Genomic DNA, 23,445 nt, shown 5'->3' with positions numbered 1-23,445 from the left:
CAAAATATATATGGAAGCTGGTCAAATAAATAAATAAATAATTTTTAGCTTCAATAAAACATTAGGATCGGTTATTTTAAACAACTGATCAAGATTACTACTATTAGGATCGGTTGTTTAAAATAACCGATCCTAAATCTAAAAAAAAAGAACTTTTAGGATCGGTTATTTTTTAATAACCGATCCTAAAAGTTTTTTTTAAAATTTTTTTTTTTAAGAATTAGGATATGAATTAGGATCGGTTAACCTAAGGAACCGATCCTAATAGGTATTAATCTGGATTAGTTATTTTAAAGAACCAATCCATAATATAACTATTAGGATCGGTTCGTTAAGAAAAACCGATCCAGATAACTGCTATTAAGATCGGTTATAATAAACAACCGATCATAATAGTTGCTATTTGGATCAGTTCTTTAAAAAATAAAAAACCGATCCTGATAGTATCAGTATCGCCTTCATCAGGATCGGTTGTATTCCGATACTGATATGCGTATATAACCGATCATGATTCCATATTTTCCACTAGTGCAGAACACTAATCAATTCGGGTGACATCCATAATTGCACAGCTTCTGTAATCTCTTGAGTCTAATTACCTGTCCAAAATTGCACGAGTTTATTGAATCTTAATTGTTCTTTTTTCATAGCAGGGACCTCATGCTTAAACCTAAAATCATCAGATAAAGTTGCAGCAACATTCAGCAAAAAATATAGACCTTCATTTTTCAGTACAAAAAAATACAGCGCTCTTTCCACAGTACAAAAAGGAGCCACAATCCCACAGCTATGCTAACAGTTAGGGTATTAATGGTCGGGCGGGTACGGGTACCCAGGGTATACCCGGGACGGGTACGGGTACGTCTCGGGTACGGGTAGGACGGGTACAAGGGTATTCGGGTAAGGGTATGGTCGGGTATATTTTTGAAAAATCATACCCTACCCGTCCTATACCCGTACCCGTGTACCCTTGACGGGTAGGGCGGGTACGGGTACGGGTAGGCGGGTACGGATTTTTTTTTTTTGCTGTTTTTTTTCTGGTTTTTTTGTTTTTGTTTTTTTGTTGGTTTTTTTTCTGGTTTTTTTCTGATTTTTTTTGGGGGAAAAAAAATACAAATTTTGAATTTTGAAATGGCATGAACAGTGGTCGGGTATACGGGTACGGGTACGGGTACTCGGGTAATCGGGTACGGGTTTAGTCGGGTACGGGTATAGTCGGGTAGGGTATGGTCGGGTATTGATCAAAAAAACCGGGTCCGGTCCGGTTTTTGCCCTTACCCGCGTACCCGAGTACCCGACCCATACCCGGGCTTGGGCACGGGTACCCCGGGCGGCAGGCACGGGCGGGTAGGGTAGGGTATACCCGTTAAGGGTATTGTTAATACTCTACTAACAGTGAATATTTTTATGGCCAAGTCAATCAATTTTCTTAAGAAGGAAATCCTGTTAAAATATTTCATCAACAAAAATGAAGGGTGGGTGGTTTGCTTGCTTGGATAAAGTTTGAACATCTGAAAAATCAAACCAATGGGCACAATGCATCCAACCACTTGTACCAATGAAAACAAAAATCATATGTAAGCTCTGTATAAGTCAACAAAAGAATGAAAACAACTGAATAGAAAAATAAATCGTATTTCTAATTAATTATATTTCAACTATGACATTCTGACCATGTTTTGATTTGATGTTTGTTATATTCAAGCAACACAATTTTTGAATGATCTGGCAGAAAGACTCCAGTGAGGGTCAAATTGGAGATTAAATGGTCACCGTGAGATCCTTCTTGAAATCCAGATTTTCTCCAAGAATGGTACATTAAAAACATTAACGAAACAATTGCTCCATGTTTAAATCTTTGAATACGTCAATCTTAACAGCAATATCCTAAAGATAACTTGAGGATAAAGATAGTTTGAGCAAAATAACTTGAGGATAAAGATAGCTTCAATTTTTTTATTAATGACCACCTTCAAAATAATTTGGCTCCAATATCCTAAAGAATGTCTTCGATTATATTTCTATTTATATTCATTCAGATATCATATCCATTTTTAAACTACATCCAATCCACCAAGATATTTTCACGGTAGAGCACAAGATGGTTTTTTGTTTTTATAATATAATAAAATATTTAGGGTCACTCTTAACAGCAACTCGTGGAATAGTCAATCTTCTATAATACTGTTTTTTTTTTTAATGACAACAGGGCCTAGGGATCGTATACAACTACATACAGTCTTTTGCTTCATGCAATTTTTTTTAATTCGCAATTGTGGAATGAGCTCTTCTTTCTACCTATTTTTGAGATAAAAAAGAGCTTTTTTTTTCTTAATATTCTTTAACTAAAAATGGCACTTGATCTTCCTCTTTTGCAGTAGCCTGGAATATAACTAGGAGTTGCAAAATGAATCGGATATTATGTGTCTGTATTTGGATCCAGAATTTTTAAAGATGCGGATACGAATACTAATACAGTTTAATTCTAAATACATATAGATACAGATACAAATAAAAAAAAAATATATGTATATGTATTTTTTTTCATTTTCAGGATATCCATTTGTGCGGATACGTTCCAGTTATCCGTAGCCGTATTCTTTTAATTTCTCGGATATCTATTTGTGCAAGTGTGGAAACAAATATTTTTTATCCGTTTATTTTAGAATCATATTTGCAGATACAGATACAAATGCAGGTGATTATATAAATATCCATATTTTTATTTTTTAGTTTAATAAAAATATTTGTTTGGTTAGTGATTGATTTTTGTTATGAAAAATAACAATTTTAATCTGAGAAAAAATATTTGTAACATATCCATATTTTATGTTATTTTTATATTATAATGAAAAAAACAATTTATTTAATTTTGTTATGATATTTAAATTAGGTATCCGAATTATATCTACATCAATATTTGTATCCGTTTAATATCTGATATGTATTTGTGTCCATTTAATATTCAATCTGTATATGTTTAATGTATGGTATGTATCTATATCTGAATAATAAAAATTTAAATGGATATGATTTACCACCATCTGATCCGTTTGCACCCGTAAACTATAACAAAGTTATTTTGAGAGTTCCGCATATACAAAGTTCCTATTTGGTGTTGAAAGTTATCACTTATCAGTGGTGTTAATTCAATCCGTTTAAGAGTAGATGAACCCACACAACCGGATTTCTCTTGAAAATAATTTGAAGATGGAAAACATCTCATTAACCTAAATAAATATTATTTATTGAATATATATTTTCATACTCTTCTTTCTTAATAAATTAAATTGGTGGTGGTATGGATTAGTTAACTACAACTCAGTACCAAAGGAATCCCAAGTTTTATTACTCGAACGACAATTTACTGCATATATATATTTTATCTCAAAAAACAATTTACTGCATATATGAATGTTTCTTTTTTTTTGTTGTTTTGACAATTAAATACCTTTAAATCACAAATCTTATAACTTTAATTATGTATTGAATTATTGAAACGGTATATATCGAACTATGGAAGTATCAGCTAATTACAACCTTCACAAAATAAAAAGCAAAAGTATAGTTATACGTAGAGAATACATGCATATATGCAAATGAGTTTCTATGAAATTAGTTTATAGAGAAAAGGAAAAAAAGGCAGGGTATTATTACATGAGCATGGCTGCATGGTGACGATCTTTTAATCTACCAGTAACAATTCCGTTAAATTGTTTAAATCCATAATGTTTGACATATGATTCATGATTTTAGGTAGAATTAAGGAAGCACATATGCGCGCAGGCAGCCTAAGTGGACTAATCTATATAAATAAAGAAATATAATAACATATGCAAAGTCTTCCACGTCTTCTTCTTCTGGAAATGCAAACAAAAAGTCACAAGCTATTTTCATTGCGTGTACCAAGGATATGCAACATCGCACTCAATGCAATCATGCTATATATTTTAGTGCATACAAAAGTGATCTTTAAAGGGTGGTCAACTTGGAAATACATTTTTTAAGCTTACAAAAAAAAAAAAAAAAAAATGTAGATAGTACGTCTTTAAATGGGAGTCAACTAGTGTGTTAGTTTGTAACCCTCCATCAATTCGATCCTGATAGATATAGAATTCACATTCGCTGGCCCCACGTTGAGAGGCATCCTCATTTTTCAAATCCGTACTTATAGCTAACTGTGTTAATATTTATATATACATAGTACTAAATAGTGGTAGAAGTCTACATGCTCAATAATTCACGTTCCACATGCCTCATTTTTGTTAGTATGAATATTTATTTTTAAAATCTGTGTTTATACTATCAGATAGGGTATTTATATTATTAATTATGATACATATGTTGAAGCAGACACTGCACGGTCCGTGTATGTGTGTACACGGACCATGTACCTGGCCGCCAGATAAGATATGGAAGGTGGCAGCAGAATCCGTTTGAGATTTATGTTATGTTTCTGAGTTATTTTGTTTCTTATTTTAGGAGATTGTAATATATAAAAGAAAGAAAGAAAGAATTATAGAGAAAAGGAAAGAAAAGGAAAGGAAAGTAGGATATGCCTAATTTGAGGGATGCTCTTTCTATAAAGCCTTCCCTCATTCCTCTTAATCTTCATCTTCTATAATCTTCATCTTTTGGTACCAAGTTGGTGCTGAACCTCGTTAAACCTTGTGTCTTTCTTTTCTATGTTTGTTTCTGTTTCCGCTGACATACACGGACTGTGCACAAGAGTACACGGGCCTGTATACAAATGAAAGTGGAACCAAAAAAACTGTTTCGTTAATTGTTAAGGAAGCGTCTAATTGTCCACAGCCTTTTGTCCACCATTTGTCCACAGCTTTGACTTGCGCGAATACTGTAAAATTACTTCTACATGCTGTATAATTATACAATATATCACATAAAGTATATCAGTTAATCACAAAACATCCAGCAACTATTTGAAGTGGTCCCATGATAGTTAGAAAAAGATTGCAACTTGCACAACATGACAAAATAAATGTACTCTCAAACTGTACTTTCGGAAATTACAGTTATAGGAAGTTATTGGCAGTTAGAGTTAGTTATTAGCGTCCGCACTGGGTTGAATCTTGTATACTGTAAAATTGAATCTTGTATATTGTAAAATTGAATCTTGTATACTGTAAAATTGAATCTTGTATACAGTAAAATTTTCAATTGAATCTTGTATACTGTAAAATTGAATCTTGTATACTGTAAAATTGAATCTTGTACACAGTAAAATTTTCAATTGAATCTTGTATACTGCAAAATTGAATCAACAGAACTGTAAAATTGAATCTTGTATACAGTAGAATTTTCAATTGAATTTTGTTCGGATGAGTAAGAAGCCTCTCTATCTTCTCTTTCTTCCATATTTTTACAAGATGAATACTGTAAAATTACAAGATGAATACTGTAAAATTAACAAATCAATACTCCATATCGCCTTTCTATCATCTCTTTCCTCCAGATTTCCACAAGATGAGTACTGTAAAATGACAAGATGAATACTGTAAAATTAACGGGGCAATACTATAAAATTAACAGATCAATACTCCATATCGCCTCTCTATCATCTCTTTCTTCTAGATTTTCACAAGATGAATACTGTAAAACGACAAGATTAATACTGTAAAAATTAACAAGGCAATACTGTAAAATTGACAAATCAATACTCCATATCACCTCTCTATCATCTATTTTCATCTAGATTTTCACAAGATGAATACTGTAAAATGACAAGATGAATACTATAAAACTAACGGGGCAATACAATAAAATTAAAGGATCTAATCAAATACATATTCCCTCAATTTAAATTAAATCATCACCAACTTGCTGGATGATTCGACACGAGAGATCTCGTTTGCATCTCTCTCACCATACGGAATTGTACATCTGATTGTAGCAACGCACGAGAGATCTCGTTCAAGCACTCATTCAACACCTTCTCATCGATCATCGTCGCGTTGCTCATCTGTCATATTAGAGGACAGAGAGAGGAGAGATGAGAGGCGAGAGGCGAGAGGTGAGATCCGATCATCTCTTTCTTATCCACTCTCGTTGCCGTTGCGGCCGTCGGTAGAGAGATGAGAGATAGGAGAGATCAGAGGCGAGAGGACAGAGAGAGGATAGATGAGAGGTGAGAGAGAGGAGAGATGAGAGGTGAGAGAGAGAGGTGATAGAGAGAGGAGATGAGAGGCGAGAGAACAGAGATATGAGAGGTGACAGAGAGAGGAGAGATGAGAGCAGAGATGAGAGGTGAGAGAGAGGAGAGATCTGAAGAATAGATCGGAAATTAAAAAGGAAACTTCTTATAAAGGAAGGTCGGAGGAATCGGATAAAATTCGTTAGAAGTAGACTAATTCGTTAGTTGTGGACAAACCGTGGACAAAAGCCTGTGGACAATAACCTTTTCTCAATTGTTAAATAACTTAGGTCTGTGTTTATATTTTACAATCTATTATCTGTATTATTACAGTATGTGTTTATACTATTATATATGACTAGTATCGTACTAATACAACATCTATTTATAATTAAAAAAGTGGATAATAAGAAAGTTCTTGAACCAGGTGTTCAAACTTTTATATCATTTATTTTATGTAGTTCGTTTTGTTTTTGTTTTTTTTTTTACTTTTGAATAGGTACTTGTGCAATCACAACATATATGTTTATGCTATCACAACATGTGTTTATATTATTACTATAAAAGAAAACAATTTACTAGAGTGAGGGCAAAGAGGAAGAGACGATAGGTTGTCGGAGTAACAAGCAGATAAGAGTAAACCAGTGGATATTTTAATAAATTATACAACTATTACTATCATGCAGTGGTTGCATACTATCAGACGAGGGCCGAGGGAGACATGGGTTAGAGTTTGCGGGAGCATATGTCGCCTCCCTAGCGGTGTTATCCACAATTTGAACCACGGAGGTTTTTTACCATTTACCTTTTAATTTGTGCGTTTTTTTTTTCTATACTTAGGATAGCTTTGTACATAAACTCTTTTTTTATTATCAATACATTGTTGTTGGCTTCTAGCCAACCTTCAAAAAAAAAAAGTGACATATGTTCAAACTTTATTAATCTGTACTATAAATTAAATAAAAAACATTTTTTTTCCATCCCCTTTATTAAGCAAATTAAGTGTTTTTCTTGTCTCCTCTTACATGATAAACTACTAACTCAAAACTAATTTAGAGCAAATATATTAACCTATAATCAAGTCATACATATTTGTTTCAAGGAAAATCAGATGATTTCAATCAATTATTTGTAGTTCTCTCACGACACATGATAGCAGGGGATTAATACGGTCTTGAAGATCGAAATGCAATTTACAATCAAGGGGTTGGTATGGTACTGTTAATTGTGTTTTCTGTGGTGCCCCAAAAACTGTAGATCACCTCTTTGTTACTTGTCTTTTTATTTCTTCTTTATGGTCTTGAATTGGTAACCATAACAACTTTCTTTTTAATTGTACTAAGGTGTCTGATATTTGGTATTTCGATTATTGGATTCCATTAAAGGATTCACTACTAGTGGAACTGATTAGGGCTGCAACTCTTTGGATTGTATGGTTAACACGAAATAAGATTTGTTTTCAAAATTCTCCTATACCTTTTATTAGATCTGTAGCTGCTTCTATTATTGCTTTAACTTCATTTTGGTGTAAGTCGCGCTTTGATAATTCTTATTTCAAGTTATCTATGATTATGTCTTTTGATGTTTCTTCTTTGCCTCAGATAGGACCTCTGATAGTATTATCCGACACGGATGCATTGGACTGTTCTTTTAACCTAACACGAATCCCAAACGGACCCCCTATAGTTTTCATAGGCACTGGATTGAGTTTGACACGGTTAGAAGTAATCTGGACCGTCCGTTGATTATTCAACCCCTTTGGTTTTTGAGGGGACACTTATAGAAAATGTCATGGTGTACTTTAATTTGGATGTTGGACATTTTGAAAAGAAGGAACCTAAGAGATTTTCTTTCAAAAATAATACCGAGAATCGTGCTAATATGAAAGCAAGGAAGCACGAATTAATTGCTTACTAGCTAGATAATCTCAATTAGGTATGTACCTACTATAAGCATTCTCATTGACAGCTTTATAGACTTGGCTTTATTTATAAACTAATTTGATCTGATACCGATAGCTAGTTTTTTTTATATTTTCTTTAAAAGAAAACTAATATGGTCAGGATAATGAAACAAGGTCTGACTATACAAAACAAAAAACAAGCACATAAACAATAATTTCATTAATTCCAGCTATAACCATACACACACTACACAAACTAAAAATACACACACACACACACACCCAACTCTTAGGTAGCTAGATATATGCTTCCATAATTCATACAACAATAGATGGCGCCTTTTACCTTCTCTCTCATTCCTTTTGTGGTTCTATCTCTTTCCTGGGCTATCACTGTTGAGAGCACTGTGGTACCGGCTATCTTTGTATTTGGCGACTCGCTAGCCGATGTCGGTAATAATAACTACCTTAATGTTCCGATTAGCAGCAAGTCGAATTATCCTCACAATGGCATCGATTTCCCGGGTCAGGTTCCCACTGGGAGGTTCAGTAATGGTTTCAATACAATCGACTACATCGGTATATACCTTTTCTATCATCTTTTTCTGAAGATTTCTTTTTCTTACATTCATTTAACTTATTAATTAATATTCATTTTGAATGATAAGTTCAGCCCGTTTTAGTTGTTCCTACCATAGACTTGCTCAATCTATTGAGGGTAGTGGCGTCCAAGAGTACAACATATTATTAATTGATTTTAGATTAATAGGTTATCATCCCCAAATTTACTGAAATTTCGAGATAATTTTTTTTTTCATTTCATATTATTTATGTGATATCTTGGCCTTTGAAAAGATCGAGGTACATGGATAGCACGATGCATGTTAATCAAATAATGATACTTTCCTAACTAAAATCCATTTAGTTTCATTGGATTTAAAAATGCACTCAAAAGTCTCAATCCAAAAGTGGTTCACAGTATGTGGGCAAAGCCATGAATGTGCGATAGCATAAATTAAAAAAGAATGTATCATAAAATAAATTGTACATAACTAATCACTAATAAATATTGGAGGCTTCCTCCATATTAACAAAAAAGTAGGAGTACTGTACAAGAAAACAAAACAATCTGATGATTATATCATTTAATCTATTCATATATTTGATGAAGTATGAATTGGATTTTTAATAATAGTACAAATAGATGTTGGATATAAACTTAAAAATATATACTATCAAATGAAACCCAATCTGATTCGCATAAATTATGGTTAATGACACTGTTGTATACATCATTTCGTTCTGTCTCTTAGTCTCTAACTTAATGATACTGTATTTCTATTAAAAGCTTCTGTAGTTTTATTGTTGCTAAAATTATATTATGTTTTTATATTTTTATATTACATATAATTGTATATAATCAAAATATTCTTCTATATAGAGAGAGAGAGAGAGAGAGAGATGGGCTATGGTGCATTGCAATGCATGGAGGGGTTTGTGCATTGGATCATAAATCTAAAATTCAAAATTCAAATGGCCGATCCAAACCGTTCATCTTGTTCTCCATATTAATATGTGCTTGGAGACCAAATTTTACATTTTTCTGAATTGTTTTACTATTTATTAAGTATTTTACAAAATTGTTGATCCAACGGTGGCTTAACAAAACAGTAAAATCAGCAGCCACCGTTGGATCAACAATTTTGTAAAATACTTAATAAATAGTAAAAAAATTCAGAAAAATATAAAATTTGGTCTCCAAGCACATATTAATATGGAGAACAAGATGAACGGTTTGGATCGGCCATTTGGATTTTGAATTTTAGATTTATGATCCAATGCACAAACCCCTCCATGCATTGCAATGCACCATAACCCATCTCTCTCTCTCTCTCTCTATATATATATATATATATATTTGAGTAAAGTTTTAAGGTCAAACCATCCAACTATTTAATATCCTTATTATTACAATAAAGAATTCTCCCCATCCCATGACCTCCCACAAAATTTCTTCTATTAAAATCCACCGAATTCAAATGGAGGAAAGAATATGACTTTGTTGGTCTTTAAGTTACAATTAGTTAGTCACCAATTGAAATTAACCTGACTGTAATTGATCTGATTGAAAACCAAAATGAAATCCAACTAATATACATCCGTAACAAAAAGGGCAATATGTACGTTGTATGATTTTAGATAACTAGATATCAAAGAAGTTTGATACATGTACTCTGTTTTAACCAAACTGTTAATAGTACTATATATATATATATAGAGAGAGAGAGAGATGGACTATGGTGCATTGCAATGCATGGAGGGGTTTGTGCATTGGACAATAAATCTAAAATTCAAAATTCAAATGACCGATCCAAACCGTTCATCTTGTTCTCCATATTAATATGTGCTTGGAGACCAAATTTTACATTTTTCTGAATTGTTTTACTATTTATTAAGTATTTTACAAAATTGTTGATCCAACGGTGGCTGCTGATTTTACTGTTTTGTTAAGCCACCGTTGGATCAACAATTTTGTAAAATACTTAATAAATAGTAAAAAAATTCAGAAAAATGTAAAATTTGGTCTCCAAGCACATATTAATATGGAGAACAAGATAAACGGTTTGGATCGGTCATTTAAATTTTGAATTTTAGATTTATGGTCCAATGCACAAACTCCTCCATGCATTGCAATGCACAAACCCCTCCATGCATTGCAATGCACCATAGCCCATCTCTCTCTCTCTCTCTATATATATATATAGTATGGCTAATATCAAAATGTTTGCACCAACTCTCCGGTGCAACCGATTCAGTTTCCGATTTTTAAAGTCCAAATGATAAATCTAAACTGTTAGATGTGTTCTACATAGTAAAATCTGCTTGGAGACCAAATTTTATATTTTTTGGAATTTTTTACTATTTATTAAGCCACTTTGAAAATCGCTGATCCAACGGTGGCTGTTTGGAACAGTAAAATCAGAAGTCACCGTTGGATCAGTGATTTTCAAAGTGGCTTAATAAATAGTAAAAAAATTTCAAAAAATATAAAATTTGGTCTCCAAGCAGATTTTAATATGTAGAACACATCTAACGGTTTAGATTTATCATTTGGACTTTAAAAATCGGAAACTGAATCGGTTGCACGGGAGGGTTGGTGCAAACGTTTTGATATTAGCCATTATCTCTCTCTCTCTCTCTCTCTCTCTCTCTCTATATATATATATATATATATATATTTTTTTTTTTTTACATGTCAATCAACTAAATATTAACAGTAAGAAACGAACTAGACACCATAAATTAATAAAAATAAGAGCAACAAAACTTAATACCTAGAATAGCAATCTATTAGAGAAATACTACCCCTCATTAAATAGTCCTTTCAGAAATAAAACATTTTGTGCCTATAAACTTAAAGGAAGAATCAAAACTCAAGAGGATTTAACAACACCATAGAACAAATTTGGTCCCAAACTATGATTACAATACTTTGGATGATTCTGCAGAGCATCAATCAATTAGCAAATTTTATATTTCTACTTAATTATAGAGGGTTAATCTTAATCAGTCCTTTGGTTTTATTATTTTTCTGATGAGAACTCCTTTTCCATATTGGATACTTCATTATTCCTTTAAAAACATAGAAAACAAGAAAGCAATTATACATGGATACATGATTAAGATTGGATATATGCTATAAAAGATATCAATTATACAGATATAACATAGAAACACAATTGGTGGAACCATAGGATTATTTCTCATTTTCTTCAGAAATTAATACGAGTTGTAAAATTAATATTCGTTGCATTTTTCTGTGTCAATTACAGCAATGAAGCTTGGTTTTAAGGAAAGTCCACCACCTTATCTTTCTATCAAAAATGTGACAGAAACGCTAAGGAGAGGCGTCAATTTCGCTTCTGCCGGCTCGGGAATACTTCAAACTACTGTAATTAAGAATCTGTCACTATTTAATTATCATTTTTGAATGTTTTTTATATATCATAATACTCATATTTCAAATTCATTGATGTTAATTTATTGATTACACATTTAATTAGGGTAACGGAACATTGGACATGGCGACACAACTTAAATACTTTGCAAAAACTAAACATGAACTAACAGAACTTTTAGGTGCAAAAGTTGTTGATGATTGTCTGGCAATTGCTCTTTTTTACTTTGTAACTGCAAACAATGACATGTTTGCATATTATTCTGCTACCGGAGCTGCAAACAGCACGGAGAACGCTCGATTCATCTCGAATCTTGTTGATGAGTTCTTAGGCCATCTGAAGGTAATCTCTTTCACAAAGTAAATTACACAAATAATCCTGAATTAACAATGAAGAAATTAAACAATCATCTGCAATACACCTTAATCATTAATTATAAATTAACAGGATACAGATTAATTAATACAACAGGCTATTTGATTATATGTAATTGCGTGCAAAATTTGGTAATAAATTATACAATTATACAATAATTGATGGGAAAGCAAGTGATCAAATAGTATAGAATATATGGATGTGCCAGTTCAATATATACCTTATCAACCCAACATGATAAATTACAATTTAGTATAGAAATATATATAATCATCAAAAGTTAATAATATTTTTGTATAATAGATAATATTTGATATCAAATCTTAAAAACATTTGAAATTAATGTCGCATAATATATATATATATATATATATATAGATGATTTACAATCTTGGGGCAAGGAAGTTTGCAATAACAGGAACATTCCCCCTCGGTTGTGCGCCATATCTAAGGAACCTAAACCCTACAGGCGGCTGTATTGATGCATTGAACCAACTATCAGAGCAGTTTAATGCGGTTGCTGAGCCCCGAATAAAACAACTCAGCTGTCAGCTTGCTGGATTTAAATATTCCTACTATAATTCTATCACTGCAACGGCCAAAATTTCAGCTGTGCCACATAAATACGGTAAGATCTTTGTTATTAAGATAATTAAGTTGATAGGTCTTTGTCAGTTGTTTAGTTGAAACTTGAAACCTTTAATTTAATTCGTGTTGTCATTTAATGCATCAGCTTATAGAGTTTTGATGACAATTGTTGGTATATATATTCATTGAGGTCCCGTGCAATTAAGTCGTTTTTCAATTTTCAAAATCCAATAAGTCGATCCAAACCGTTAGATGTGATCTTTATATTAAAATGTATTTGGAGACTAAATTATATTTTTTTTTGAAATTTTTGTACTATTTATTAAACCACTTTGAAAATTGCTAATCCAATAGTAGCTTAACAAAACAGTAAAACCAGACTAGACCATTGGATCAGTAATTTTCAAAGTGGCTTAATAAATAGTAAAAAAATTCAAAAAAATGTAAAATTTGGTCTCCAAACATATTTTAATATAGAGATCACATCCAACAGTTTTGATCGACTTTTTGGACTTTGAAAATTGAAAAACAACTTAATTGCACGGAACCTTAGGAACAATCGATTTGATATTAGCCAACCTCTCTCTCTCTCTCTATATATATATATATATAGAGAGAGAGAGAGAGAGAGAGAGAGGAGGGTTCAAATGCCTCCATTTTTTGTGCCTCCATCATGCCTCCATTTTTAAAAACTTTAATAACTAAAATTTTGAAACTTAAATCAAAATAAAACTATCGGATATAATCTACATCATTTTATGTATACACATGTAAAATATTACGACATTTCAACTTTGTTTTAGTTGTCATCAAGAGATTGTAAAAAAATGTACTAAAGTGGATAATATCTAGACGTTGATTTTTCAACTTATTAATTCATATAAAAACAAATTTGAAATGTGATAATATTTTATGAGCATATAGAGAAAATAACATGGATCACATCTAACGGTTTTATTTTGATATTTATAATTTAAATTTTGAGTTATTTAAGTTTTCAAAAATGAAGGCATGATGGAGGTACAAAAAATGGAGGCATTTGAATCCCCCTCATCTATATATATGAATATATGCATTTTCAGAATTCTCAATAAAATATGAATTGATAAAAATACTGAACTTGGTCGAAGTTACTAATAACTGTATATTTTGTTCATCTTTTCCTAATCAATTCTTCAGGATTTAAGGAGCTCACAAGTGCTTGTTGTGGTGCTGGGAGGTTCAATGGGGAAGCACAATGCACCTCAAATGCAACCTATTGCTCAAACAGGAATCAATATATGTTTTGGGATTGGTTTCATCCAACACAATCTCTATACTATTTAACAGCTAAGTTTCAGCTTGATGGTTCCGTAAAACTCGTCACGCCGATCAATCTAAAGCAACTAGTAGTCCAGTCATAAAATATAGATCGCATTGTGTTGCTGTGCAATTTATATGCTTTAAGTTACATTTGTATCTAATAGCCAATTCATCTACAGTTTTGGCTCCAATAAATTTTACTCTTTTGATTTTATATTTGGACTTAATAAAATAAAATTAGGGGTGATTGTATAATTTGTTCCTCAAAGACAACGTTTCTTTTTGTACATTAAATTTCAAATGCTCAGCTGTGGGCCCTCTTCTGTCAGAAAGAGAAGGCCCATAATCCAAATTTGTTAAGCTGAAAATCACAAATATTACCTATGTTTTGTGGACGTGGCCTTTCCTCTTTTTTGGATGGCACAACTTCCCCTCCATCGTCGACAGTCACTGACACATCTGGTGCCATTGCAACCAATCCTTGCCGTGAGAACTGACACTGGCAATACCAACCAACCCTAGCATTGTTTAGCCTCGGCACCACAGTTGTCTCTCAGGCCATAAATTGTGAGACATCAGCTGATCTCTTCCTCAATGATCAGTATATGAACGATTTGCAAAATTAAAAGCTGAGCTCAAAATCTTAATTATTCAATTGTTGTTTTGAAAGAGCTATTTGATTTGTTAGTCTTATGTTTTTTGAACTTGTCATAAATGGTAATATGTGTCTTACTGTCCATCTGTTATAACTCGGCACAACATCATCTATATAAATAATAGGATTATAAACTCAGCACAGCATCACAGATGAACAGAAATTTTGAAGCGTTGAATTAATTAATGGGTCCATATCAGCTGCTGTTATTCTGATAGATTGGATGTGCCACTAATTTTGAAATGTGTCGTCCTTGCTATTTATATATCCATTTATGTCTTAATTTTTGAACCTGACTATATTTTATGTACAATCAACTCTTTGCTCATACTGCATGCATATTGTTATAACCTGCAAAATTAAATCATAATTAGTGACAAATAAAATTCAAATTTAACATGAAATTAAAATTTGCGATAATTCAGTACTTCAAATTTAAATGAAATAAAAATTTCCAAATTAAAAATAAAATCTTAAAACAAGATTAGTGGATAAATGAATCATAATTGTGCAAAAGTAAAATTTTAACATAAATAAATATCAAGATTTTAGATAAATGAAACTCTAATTAGACTTTTAAAAGATTTGAAACCTTAGATTCAAAAGGAAAATGAATTTACAATAACAATTTGGAAAATAAAATTTCTCAGTATAACGTGCCTTGTAATGGCATGTGGCCTGGCCTCCTTTGATCTGGTTAGTTCAATTGATTCATGGTTGTGTTCATTTGCTTATTTTGTATATGTGGTCTAAGCCCTTTGTGGCTATTGAACTTATAAATTTAAAGTTGTCGAAATGAGCCTTGTTGGTTGTTGCTCACCATTCACGTGATTTGCTTACTGGTACTGTTCTTGATGACAGGGATGAAAGCAGAAATATTTGCTTACTGGTACTGTTCTTGATGACAGGGATGAAAGCAGAAATATTTTAATTTTAGGGGCTGGCGTGTAAATTTTAAAACTAATTTATAATATGCCCTTGTCAGAGGGACTTGAGGCAAAAACTGGTATTTTGAATCCTTTACGATTACGAAGAGTCAAATTAGCGAATTTGACTCGTTCCACCCAAGACCAAGAGTACTAAAAAAATAAGCGAAATACAAAAGCAGACGACTTGAAAATTGACCCGAACGATACAAAATGGTTCGAAGCGGAATTATCCAAAACCGGATCCAATCTGATATGAGATGGTCCCGAAATTTTTATTTATATCCTCAATGAAAAAATTATTATACAAATACTCGGAGAAAGAATATATAAATAGAAAATGAGAGCAGTGCACATGCAACCGTCGAGATTCTGGATGGTAGACTTCCGGTGAAAACCGCAGAGATTCTGGACGGTAGATTTCGGAAGTCTACTGCTGAGAATCTCAGTAGTATTACTCAAAGGTTGAGGGTTCGATTTCCTCTCATGATTTCACAGCATTTGCAAAAGTTTTTTTAAAAATATAATATTGATCCGTATTATGGACCAACATGTGATATGCATATATAGTACCATAGACTTGCTCAATCTATGGAACTGACATTGAAGTATTTGTGTAAAAAAAAAATAATCAAGTCTCTCATGTTTAAGTGGCATTGAGTAGAACTAGGGTGTTCTTAAATTCACCAAGTTTCTTGGTGAACCCAAATCAAAACTCATTGAATTGGCTTTAAACGACAAATCTAAACCGTTGAAACTCGCCTACTTGACAAGTATTGCATTTACATGTAAACAAAAATTAAATTTTAAATTTATGTTACATAGAGTCAAGTGATCAAAAAACATTCAAAAAATGAATGCATTAAAATTAATTTATTAACCTTCTAATTTTGACCACTTGACTTTATACTAAATTAATTCGAATATTTAAAATTTTCACATATAGACGTATCACTCGTAAAGTTGGCGGGTTTCAATAGTTCAGATTCGTCATTTAAAGCTGATTTGATAGGTTTTAGACTTGATCACCTTAAGAACACCCTAGTTCTACTCGGCATTATACATCCTTAATTTTCAATGAGTTTTGATGTCAGCAATGAGCAATGAACAGTACCACTTCACCTGTCATTCGTCTGATGTGCTTTCCGTGTTTGAGATTGTTTTACAATGATGCCTCTACCCGTCATCTTCACACCGCTGACCACAGCCTCTATGGATCCCGCGATTTCACCCAAAAAACTAGAAAAAAAGCCTTCGACAGCTCGCAAGCCTGCATGTGGCCCCATCTCTGCGATCGCCACATCGTCAATCCTCCGCTACGTGTTTCCTCTCTCGTGCGTCGCGCCTCATGGATTATTTTTATAAACTATAATAAAAAAAAAAAACATTTTTACCCAACCAACAGGATTATTTTTTTTTTTTTACAAAAATCACAAGAACTTAAATGCCATTTCAGTTCCAAATTTTTTTTTTCACCGAAATGACATTTTGGTCTCTAGTGATTTCATATTTTTTCAGACCTGCGGGAACAAAAAATCCTAAACTGAGTGTTCCTGGCCGAAACTGAGGGTTCCTAACTGAAACAAGAATTGTTCCGGGTCAAAACTGGGGATTCCTGGCCGAAACTGAGTCAAAACAGAGGTCCAGAAAGGAAAAGAAAAAATACATGAGACCAAAATGCCAATTCGGTTCCACCTAAAAAGCAGTAGACTGAAATGACATCTCGGTCCAAGGTATTACACCAACGGCTACACCATTTTTTCATAAAAAATGTGAAATCATTAGGGACCGAAATGCCACTTCGGTCTCAAAAAAGTAAAAAAATCAGGACCAAAATGGCATTTCGATTCTTATAATTTTTGTAAAAAAAAAAGTAATCACATTTAATTTTAAGAACAAGTGTGATATTTTCCTCTATTTTTGTACTACATGTTTTGCATTTAATTTTAAGAAAAGTTTGCAACTGACATCAGGTAAATCAGCGACTCTGAATACCAACAACAGTAAGACCACTGACTGGAAAAAAAAAAGTACCCTCTTAGCAACAAATAGTGAGGCCGTTTCGTATCAATTAATTATACCATTGAAAAAAGGGAAGCGAGAAATTGCCTGTACCAGCAAATACTTAGACAGTAAACGAGGAAATAATACCAGAAACAATTCGAATAAAATTAGGGGGACTAATTTGTCGAGCTTACTGTTCAACCTGCATTGGCTGTCCGTGAGTTAAACAACCTGCATTGGAAATTTGGAATTACTAAAGTGAACCATACATTGTCTTCTTAATTCCATGCATACTCCTTGCACGGCCTATAAATAATAATAATACTGTTACTCATGACATTAGATCATGCCCTCATGATATCTACAAAGTCCAATAGCTCCTCATCTTCACTTTTCTTGCACATGCCTTTTATAAGAATACTGTGCAGCACAATGTTATACTCATGTTCCTTCCAAAGTACATCACACTCAAAATATGTATTAAAGTTCTTAGGCATTTTATAGTTCTTAAATATATATTAAAGTTCTAAAATGTATCTCAGATCATGTAGAATGGTTTCTGGTACAAATTTCATTTTATTTGGATCAAAATTGCATTTATTTGATTTTCAGAAATTATTTTCAGCTTTTTCCCAAAACTGTGCTGAGTGTCATTTTGTAAATTCAATATCTTTCTGTAGGTTTACTGGATGAGGTTGAAACCAATTGGGAAAGATGCTCTACTAATATTTCTATGAGCCACAAAAAATTCAAATTCTAACTCAAAACTGACAGCAGGTTATTACAATTTTAATAAGGCAATTTGAACATGGTTTCGGCTTATTTGAAAAATTACATATATATAGCTTAAAAGATTTTTACTTTTTTATCCATTGCTAAAAAAATGTGAAAAATTAGGACAATTTGTACTTAGGTACCCTAACCTACAGTAAAATCTCCAAGTCCAAATTCAGAATAGATAGTAACTTGTGATTTTTGATTTTTTTTTTAAAATGGACCAAAATGTCCCTTTTCTAGGCCAGGTAAAGCTCTCATCTGAATTTCTTGCATAAGCTATGCATATTGTTGTGCAAGACATTCACACCCAAACACATAATCAGATCAAGATGCATTTGGGAGGTGCCCCAGTGAGACTTGGTCTTCGGTTACTTGGAAGTCAGAAACATAGATCTTCTCTCTCCTCTTGCCCTTCTATTTGAGTTGGCTCTCTCTTCTTCACTTTTCTTGATTAGGTTAGATTTATGTTATTTTTGTTCATTGTATTGTAGTACTTCAATTTCATACAGAGATATCGTACACTACTAGAATATATGGGAACCAATTATCAAAACGAAGACATAGCAAATGAGTTTAATTCTAATCAATATGATTAGAGAGTTTCACAATCATAATCTTATATTTTTTACAGCATTATTGAAAAAGTAATATAGATATATTACCTATGGTACCACCAGTACTCCATGAACTAAGAAGGCAATTCGACGGCATCCCATTCAATTCCCCTAATTCCAGCTATTAACTGCTCATCTTGCTTTGTTAGCGCATCATGTTTTTAACAGTGTAAGTGAAGCCTAATTGATGTGCTAACAATGTATGGTTCAGTTTAGTAATGCCAATGCAGGTTGAACAGTAATCACACAGAAATAACCTTCAGACTATGGTACCAATTTGCCTTTGCATTTTGCTTAGCCAAAGCAATACCAGCACCATTAGTATAATGATACGATAGTTCACTATATTCAGACTGATAGCCTCTATCTGTTTTTCAAAAAAGAAAAAAGAAAAAAAAGAAGATAGTTCACTATATTCATAGACACTTATTCATCATTTACTATGCTTTAGGAAACTAACACATTTTATACAATATTGAAAGGATGATGAAATCCAAATATCCTGCTCAACATTACTCTGCACTCCACAAAACAAACTAACACGTTTTATTCATTTTACAACAGTGAAAGGAGCAAAGCAAGAGATGAAAGAGTGAATATTGTATTATCGTACAAACAATTTCACATATTTTGTTAATTGTAAATATTACTTTGTTTAAAACACTTGAAATCATTTTAATAAAACACTGTACAAAAAGGTTGTGTTTGACGGTATAGTAATAAAGAATTAACATGCCATCGCTTAGCATAACGTTTACCATTTTTCCAATTCCAAACACAGCTGATAAGTTGATGTTAATTTACCTAAGAGTTCTCAAATAGGACAACTGGAACAGCAAGCTGTCATCCATTTACACATAAAATAATACGGAAAATAACGGTAGCTACAACATGAAGCACCTAGTGCTTCCTAAAAGTAGAATTGCCAACTGGAAAGCATTGGAAAACAAAGTATTAAATATTGAAGAGTAATTGTCACGCTTTGAATTTTGAAGGCTGAACATCTGGCACAGAGTAGTGGTACATTTTCTTCCCACTTGCTACTACTAGTGATCAGAACAGATTCCTTCAACTGGACCACTAACTTCAACTTTTAGCTTTTTTCAATTATGCACAGAAAAATGGCTAGAAATGATTTACCTCTGTTATACGTTTTAAGTTTCATATTGTTTAATTGATGTTTCCTTCATCTCCAACTATTCTCTTCTTAACTCCTGATTAAGAAATAGGAAGAGCAGAGCTAAGTAGCTACCTCACCCAAATCATAACTAACAGTGACTCATGCAACTTAGTAGGTCTCACACCACCCAACAACCCAACAGCTCTGACATACTCCATCCCATCTCTGGAAAATGTCAAATCTTCATTGAAGAAAGTTTTCTCCACGAAGGACTTGAGTTACGTCTAATTGGTGGAACTAATTAAAACCTTGGTTCTTCAACTTTAGAAGTGAAAACAGAGCGAACAATACTAATATCAAATCCGTATCTGCGGCTCAAAATGGGTCTGGATATAATCAGATATCCACTCCATTTGAGGATTAATTAATTTATTAGTATCTAAATCCAGATCTTTTCTTCATATTAGATAAATATTTGAATCCGGATCCACAAAATTATTCAATACTTTTATTCTGTCCAATGATACTGTCCCGTCCACGAAGCCCAATAATACTGTCCCGTCCACTATCCTGAATCCTAAACCGGTTGAGATTTAATCTCAAACCGTAAAGTGAGGTTAATCCTCTACGATACCTGGATATGAATCCAATAAAAGATGGATAACATCCAGTGATACGTACATCAAGATATAAAAATGATTTGATAATTTTAAGTCCCTTTTAACTAAAAAGTAAGAACATTCAATTAAAAAAATATATCATCAATATGGCCAAGGTTGATGATATTTTTTTTTTTTGCCAAATAGGTTGATGATTCACATTCCACAGGAAAAGGTACGATTTCTCTATAATACCTGCCCACAAACATTGTCCCTCTTTATATTTATGGACACTTCCTAGCCCATTCCCCACATAGGCACTAATACACAAAAATGGCTTCCAAGTTAACACCAAATTGTGCCATCATTCTCTCCTTCTTTCTCTTCTCCCTCATTTATGTCACCTCCACCAAGGCTCAATTAGAGACCCTTTTCCCCGACAATGTGAAGGTCGAGGCCGGCATGACACACATCCATTTCTTCTTCCATGACATTGTAAGTGGCAAGAACCCAACATCCGTAATGATTACTCAGCCAACTAGCAGCTCGAAGACATCATTCGGCATGATGAACATGATGGATGATAAGCTGACAGAGGGCCCAAATCCCTCCTCAAAGGAAGTGGGTCGGGCACAGGGTTTGTACGCTGCATCCTGTCTTGGTGAACTTGGCTTCATGCAGGTATATAAGAATGAATTGATATATTTTCTTTTATATGAAGTAGTGAAGTAATATGTGTATTTGTGCTTCACTAATTTAGGTGATGAACTTGGTTTTCACGGATGGTGCATACAATGGCAGTGTGATAACTGTATTGGGGCGAAACACACCGATGCACGCAACAAGAGAGATGTCAGTTGTCGGTGGTACAGGGCAGTTTCGACTTGCACGTGGGTATGCCGTTGCCAAGACTCACACAATGGACTACACGACCGCCACTATCGAGTACGATGTTTACGTAACAACACAATAATTATACTGCTGGTAGATGAATGCTGGTTTAACATTTATTTAGCATGTTTGATGCTGGCTTTGATGTCCTTGTTTCTGATTTACCTTTAATTAATATGGCTGTTTTCAATTTGAAGTGTTTATTATTAGTTTCTACATCAGAGGACATTATGGACGAAAACAGAACTAAAAATCTAAATTATATACAAACTTAAATTGTACAATGTCGTATTTTTTTAACGCATTAAAATGTTGGGGGATACGTCTCCTCCTATAAAATTCATAATATCACATTTTAGCCTACTGCAATTTCAAAAACTCACAACTTTATCAAAATATCGATTTTTCAATTCCATGTCATTTGAAATTTGTAAAGTACCAATTTTACCATTTATTAAAAAATAAAAAATATATAACTTGTTTAAGAGAAATATGTAGTTTTCTAATTAATTTTTTGATTTTGAGAACAAATGGTTTATTTTTTTTTAATCAATATACGTGTAGCAGAAGAAATCAATTACTACATAAAAAATATAATCGTCAGAAGTATAATCATAATCCAGGTCTATAATAATATCTTTATGAAGATAGATATGCTTAAAATCAATCAATGGCCTTTGAATCTGTTTAGTGTCAAATGATGTGGTTGCTCATTTTGCTCTTGTAAATTGATTAATGGACTTAGACCTTGCTTGATAGCTTGTTGGGCTTGGATGGACTCCAATTGGGCCATTTCAAGTGCTTTGTTTCCCATCCAGAAAGTTTTCTTGTTAAAATCTATGAATCAAAAGATAGAATGGCAGGCCCAGATTTTCAGACCTCTCCATATATATAGTACACCCATTTCCATACACCAGGAATTCAAATTCCCCAAGGTATCACGGTTTGAGTTTGAAACCGCTCGGTTCGTTAATTATATATTAGCACAAATTACCAAGGAGTTCTGTGGCAGCATAGGCTTGGGCCGAATTGGCATGGATTCAAAACTCAAACGACGAGGTACTGCTGGAGCCAACTCCGCTGCTCTTCAAATAGAAGAGCAGGATCCTATTATTTCAAATCTGTGTTGCGATTCGTGCATGAAAAAATTCAACGGTTAGATTTTGAATAACAGGGTCCTACTTTCTTATTTGGAGAGCAGCGGAGTGGCATCCGTACTGTAGATGATCCAGACTCATATAGGCCATATATATAGCAGTCAGGTTTTGAAATCTCCTCCCAATAGGTTTTGATTTTTGAAATCTCCTAACGTATCAATTGATGTAATTTATGGGTGTGTTTCGATGAAAGTTTGGGTTAGTGAGAATAGTGAGGTAATTTAAATTTGAATTAATGAGCTAAATTAATCTTTTGTTGGATTAGTAAAATAGTATGCCAACGCATAATAGACAAATAAAAAATATTTTCTTTTTGTTAACCCAAACACATCTAAATATAAAATACTAGTTCAGAATAGTAGCTAATTCAAGTTAGCACTATTTTTTGTCACATCCAAAAACGTTTGGAGTACATTGAAATAGT

General features: G+C 33.0%; 2 protein-coding genes across 2 annotated transcripts; both read left to right on the top strand.

The window, feature by feature from the left end:
* The first annotated feature begins 8,340 nt into the window (after positions 1-8,340).
* Positions 8,341-14,540, top strand: LOC144545196 (GDSL esterase/lipase At5g55050-like). The gene is made up of 5 exons (XM_078293787.1): positions 8,341-8,633; positions 11,888-12,006; positions 12,119-12,355; positions 12,767-13,016; positions 14,156-14,540. Exons 1-5 carry the CDS (start codon positions 8,387-8,389, stop codon positions 14,377-14,379), a joined length of 1,077 nt encoding a protein of 358 aa, XP_078149913.1. The 5' UTR covers positions 8,341-8,386; the 3' UTR covers positions 14,380-14,540.
* Positions 14,541-21,238: 6,698 nt separating this feature from the next.
* On the top strand, positions 21,239-22,038 carry LOC144545261 (dirigent protein 22-like). Its single transcript, XM_078293850.1, has 2 exons — positions 21,239-21,654; positions 21,734-22,038. Exons 1-2 carry the CDS (start codon positions 21,307-21,309, stop codon positions 21,944-21,946), a joined length of 561 nt encoding a protein of 186 aa, XP_078149976.1. The 5' UTR covers positions 21,239-21,306; the 3' UTR covers positions 21,947-22,038.
* Positions 22,039-23,445: the final 1,407 nt, after the last annotated feature.

The sequence above is a fragment of the Carex rostrata genome, chromosome 27 (genome assembly GCF_964058835.1).
Source record: "Carex rostrata chromosome 27, lpCarRost1.2, whole genome shotgun sequence".
NCBI lineage: Eukaryota > Viridiplantae > Streptophyta > Magnoliopsida > Poales > Cyperaceae > Carex > Carex rostrata.
The sequence above is the reverse complement of the archived record's forward strand: the minus strand, read 5'-3'. Positions and strand labels throughout refer to the sequence as shown.

Excerpts from the sequence above, each read along its gene's own strand:
- LOC144545196 (XM_078293787.1), top strand. The coding sequence starts at position 8,387 with ATGGCGCCTTTTACCTTCTCTCTCATTCCTTTTGTGGTTCTATCTCTT. Across the intron at positions 8,634-11,887 it reads CAATACAATCGACTACATCG|CAATGAAGCTTGGTTTTAAG; the intron begins GTATATACCTTT and ends TGTCAATTACAG. Across the intron at positions 12,007-12,118 it reads CGGGAATACTTCAAACTACT|GGTAACGGAACATTGGACAT; the intron begins GTAATTAAGAAT and ends ACATTTAATTAG.
- LOC144545261 (XM_078293850.1), top strand. The coding sequence starts at position 21,307 with ATGGCTTCCAAGTTAACACCAAATTGTGCCATCATTCTCTCCTTCTTT. Across the intron at positions 21,655-21,733 it reads GTGAACTTGGCTTCATGCAG|GTGATGAACTTGGTTTTCAC; the intron begins GTATATAAGAAT and ends TCACTAATTTAG.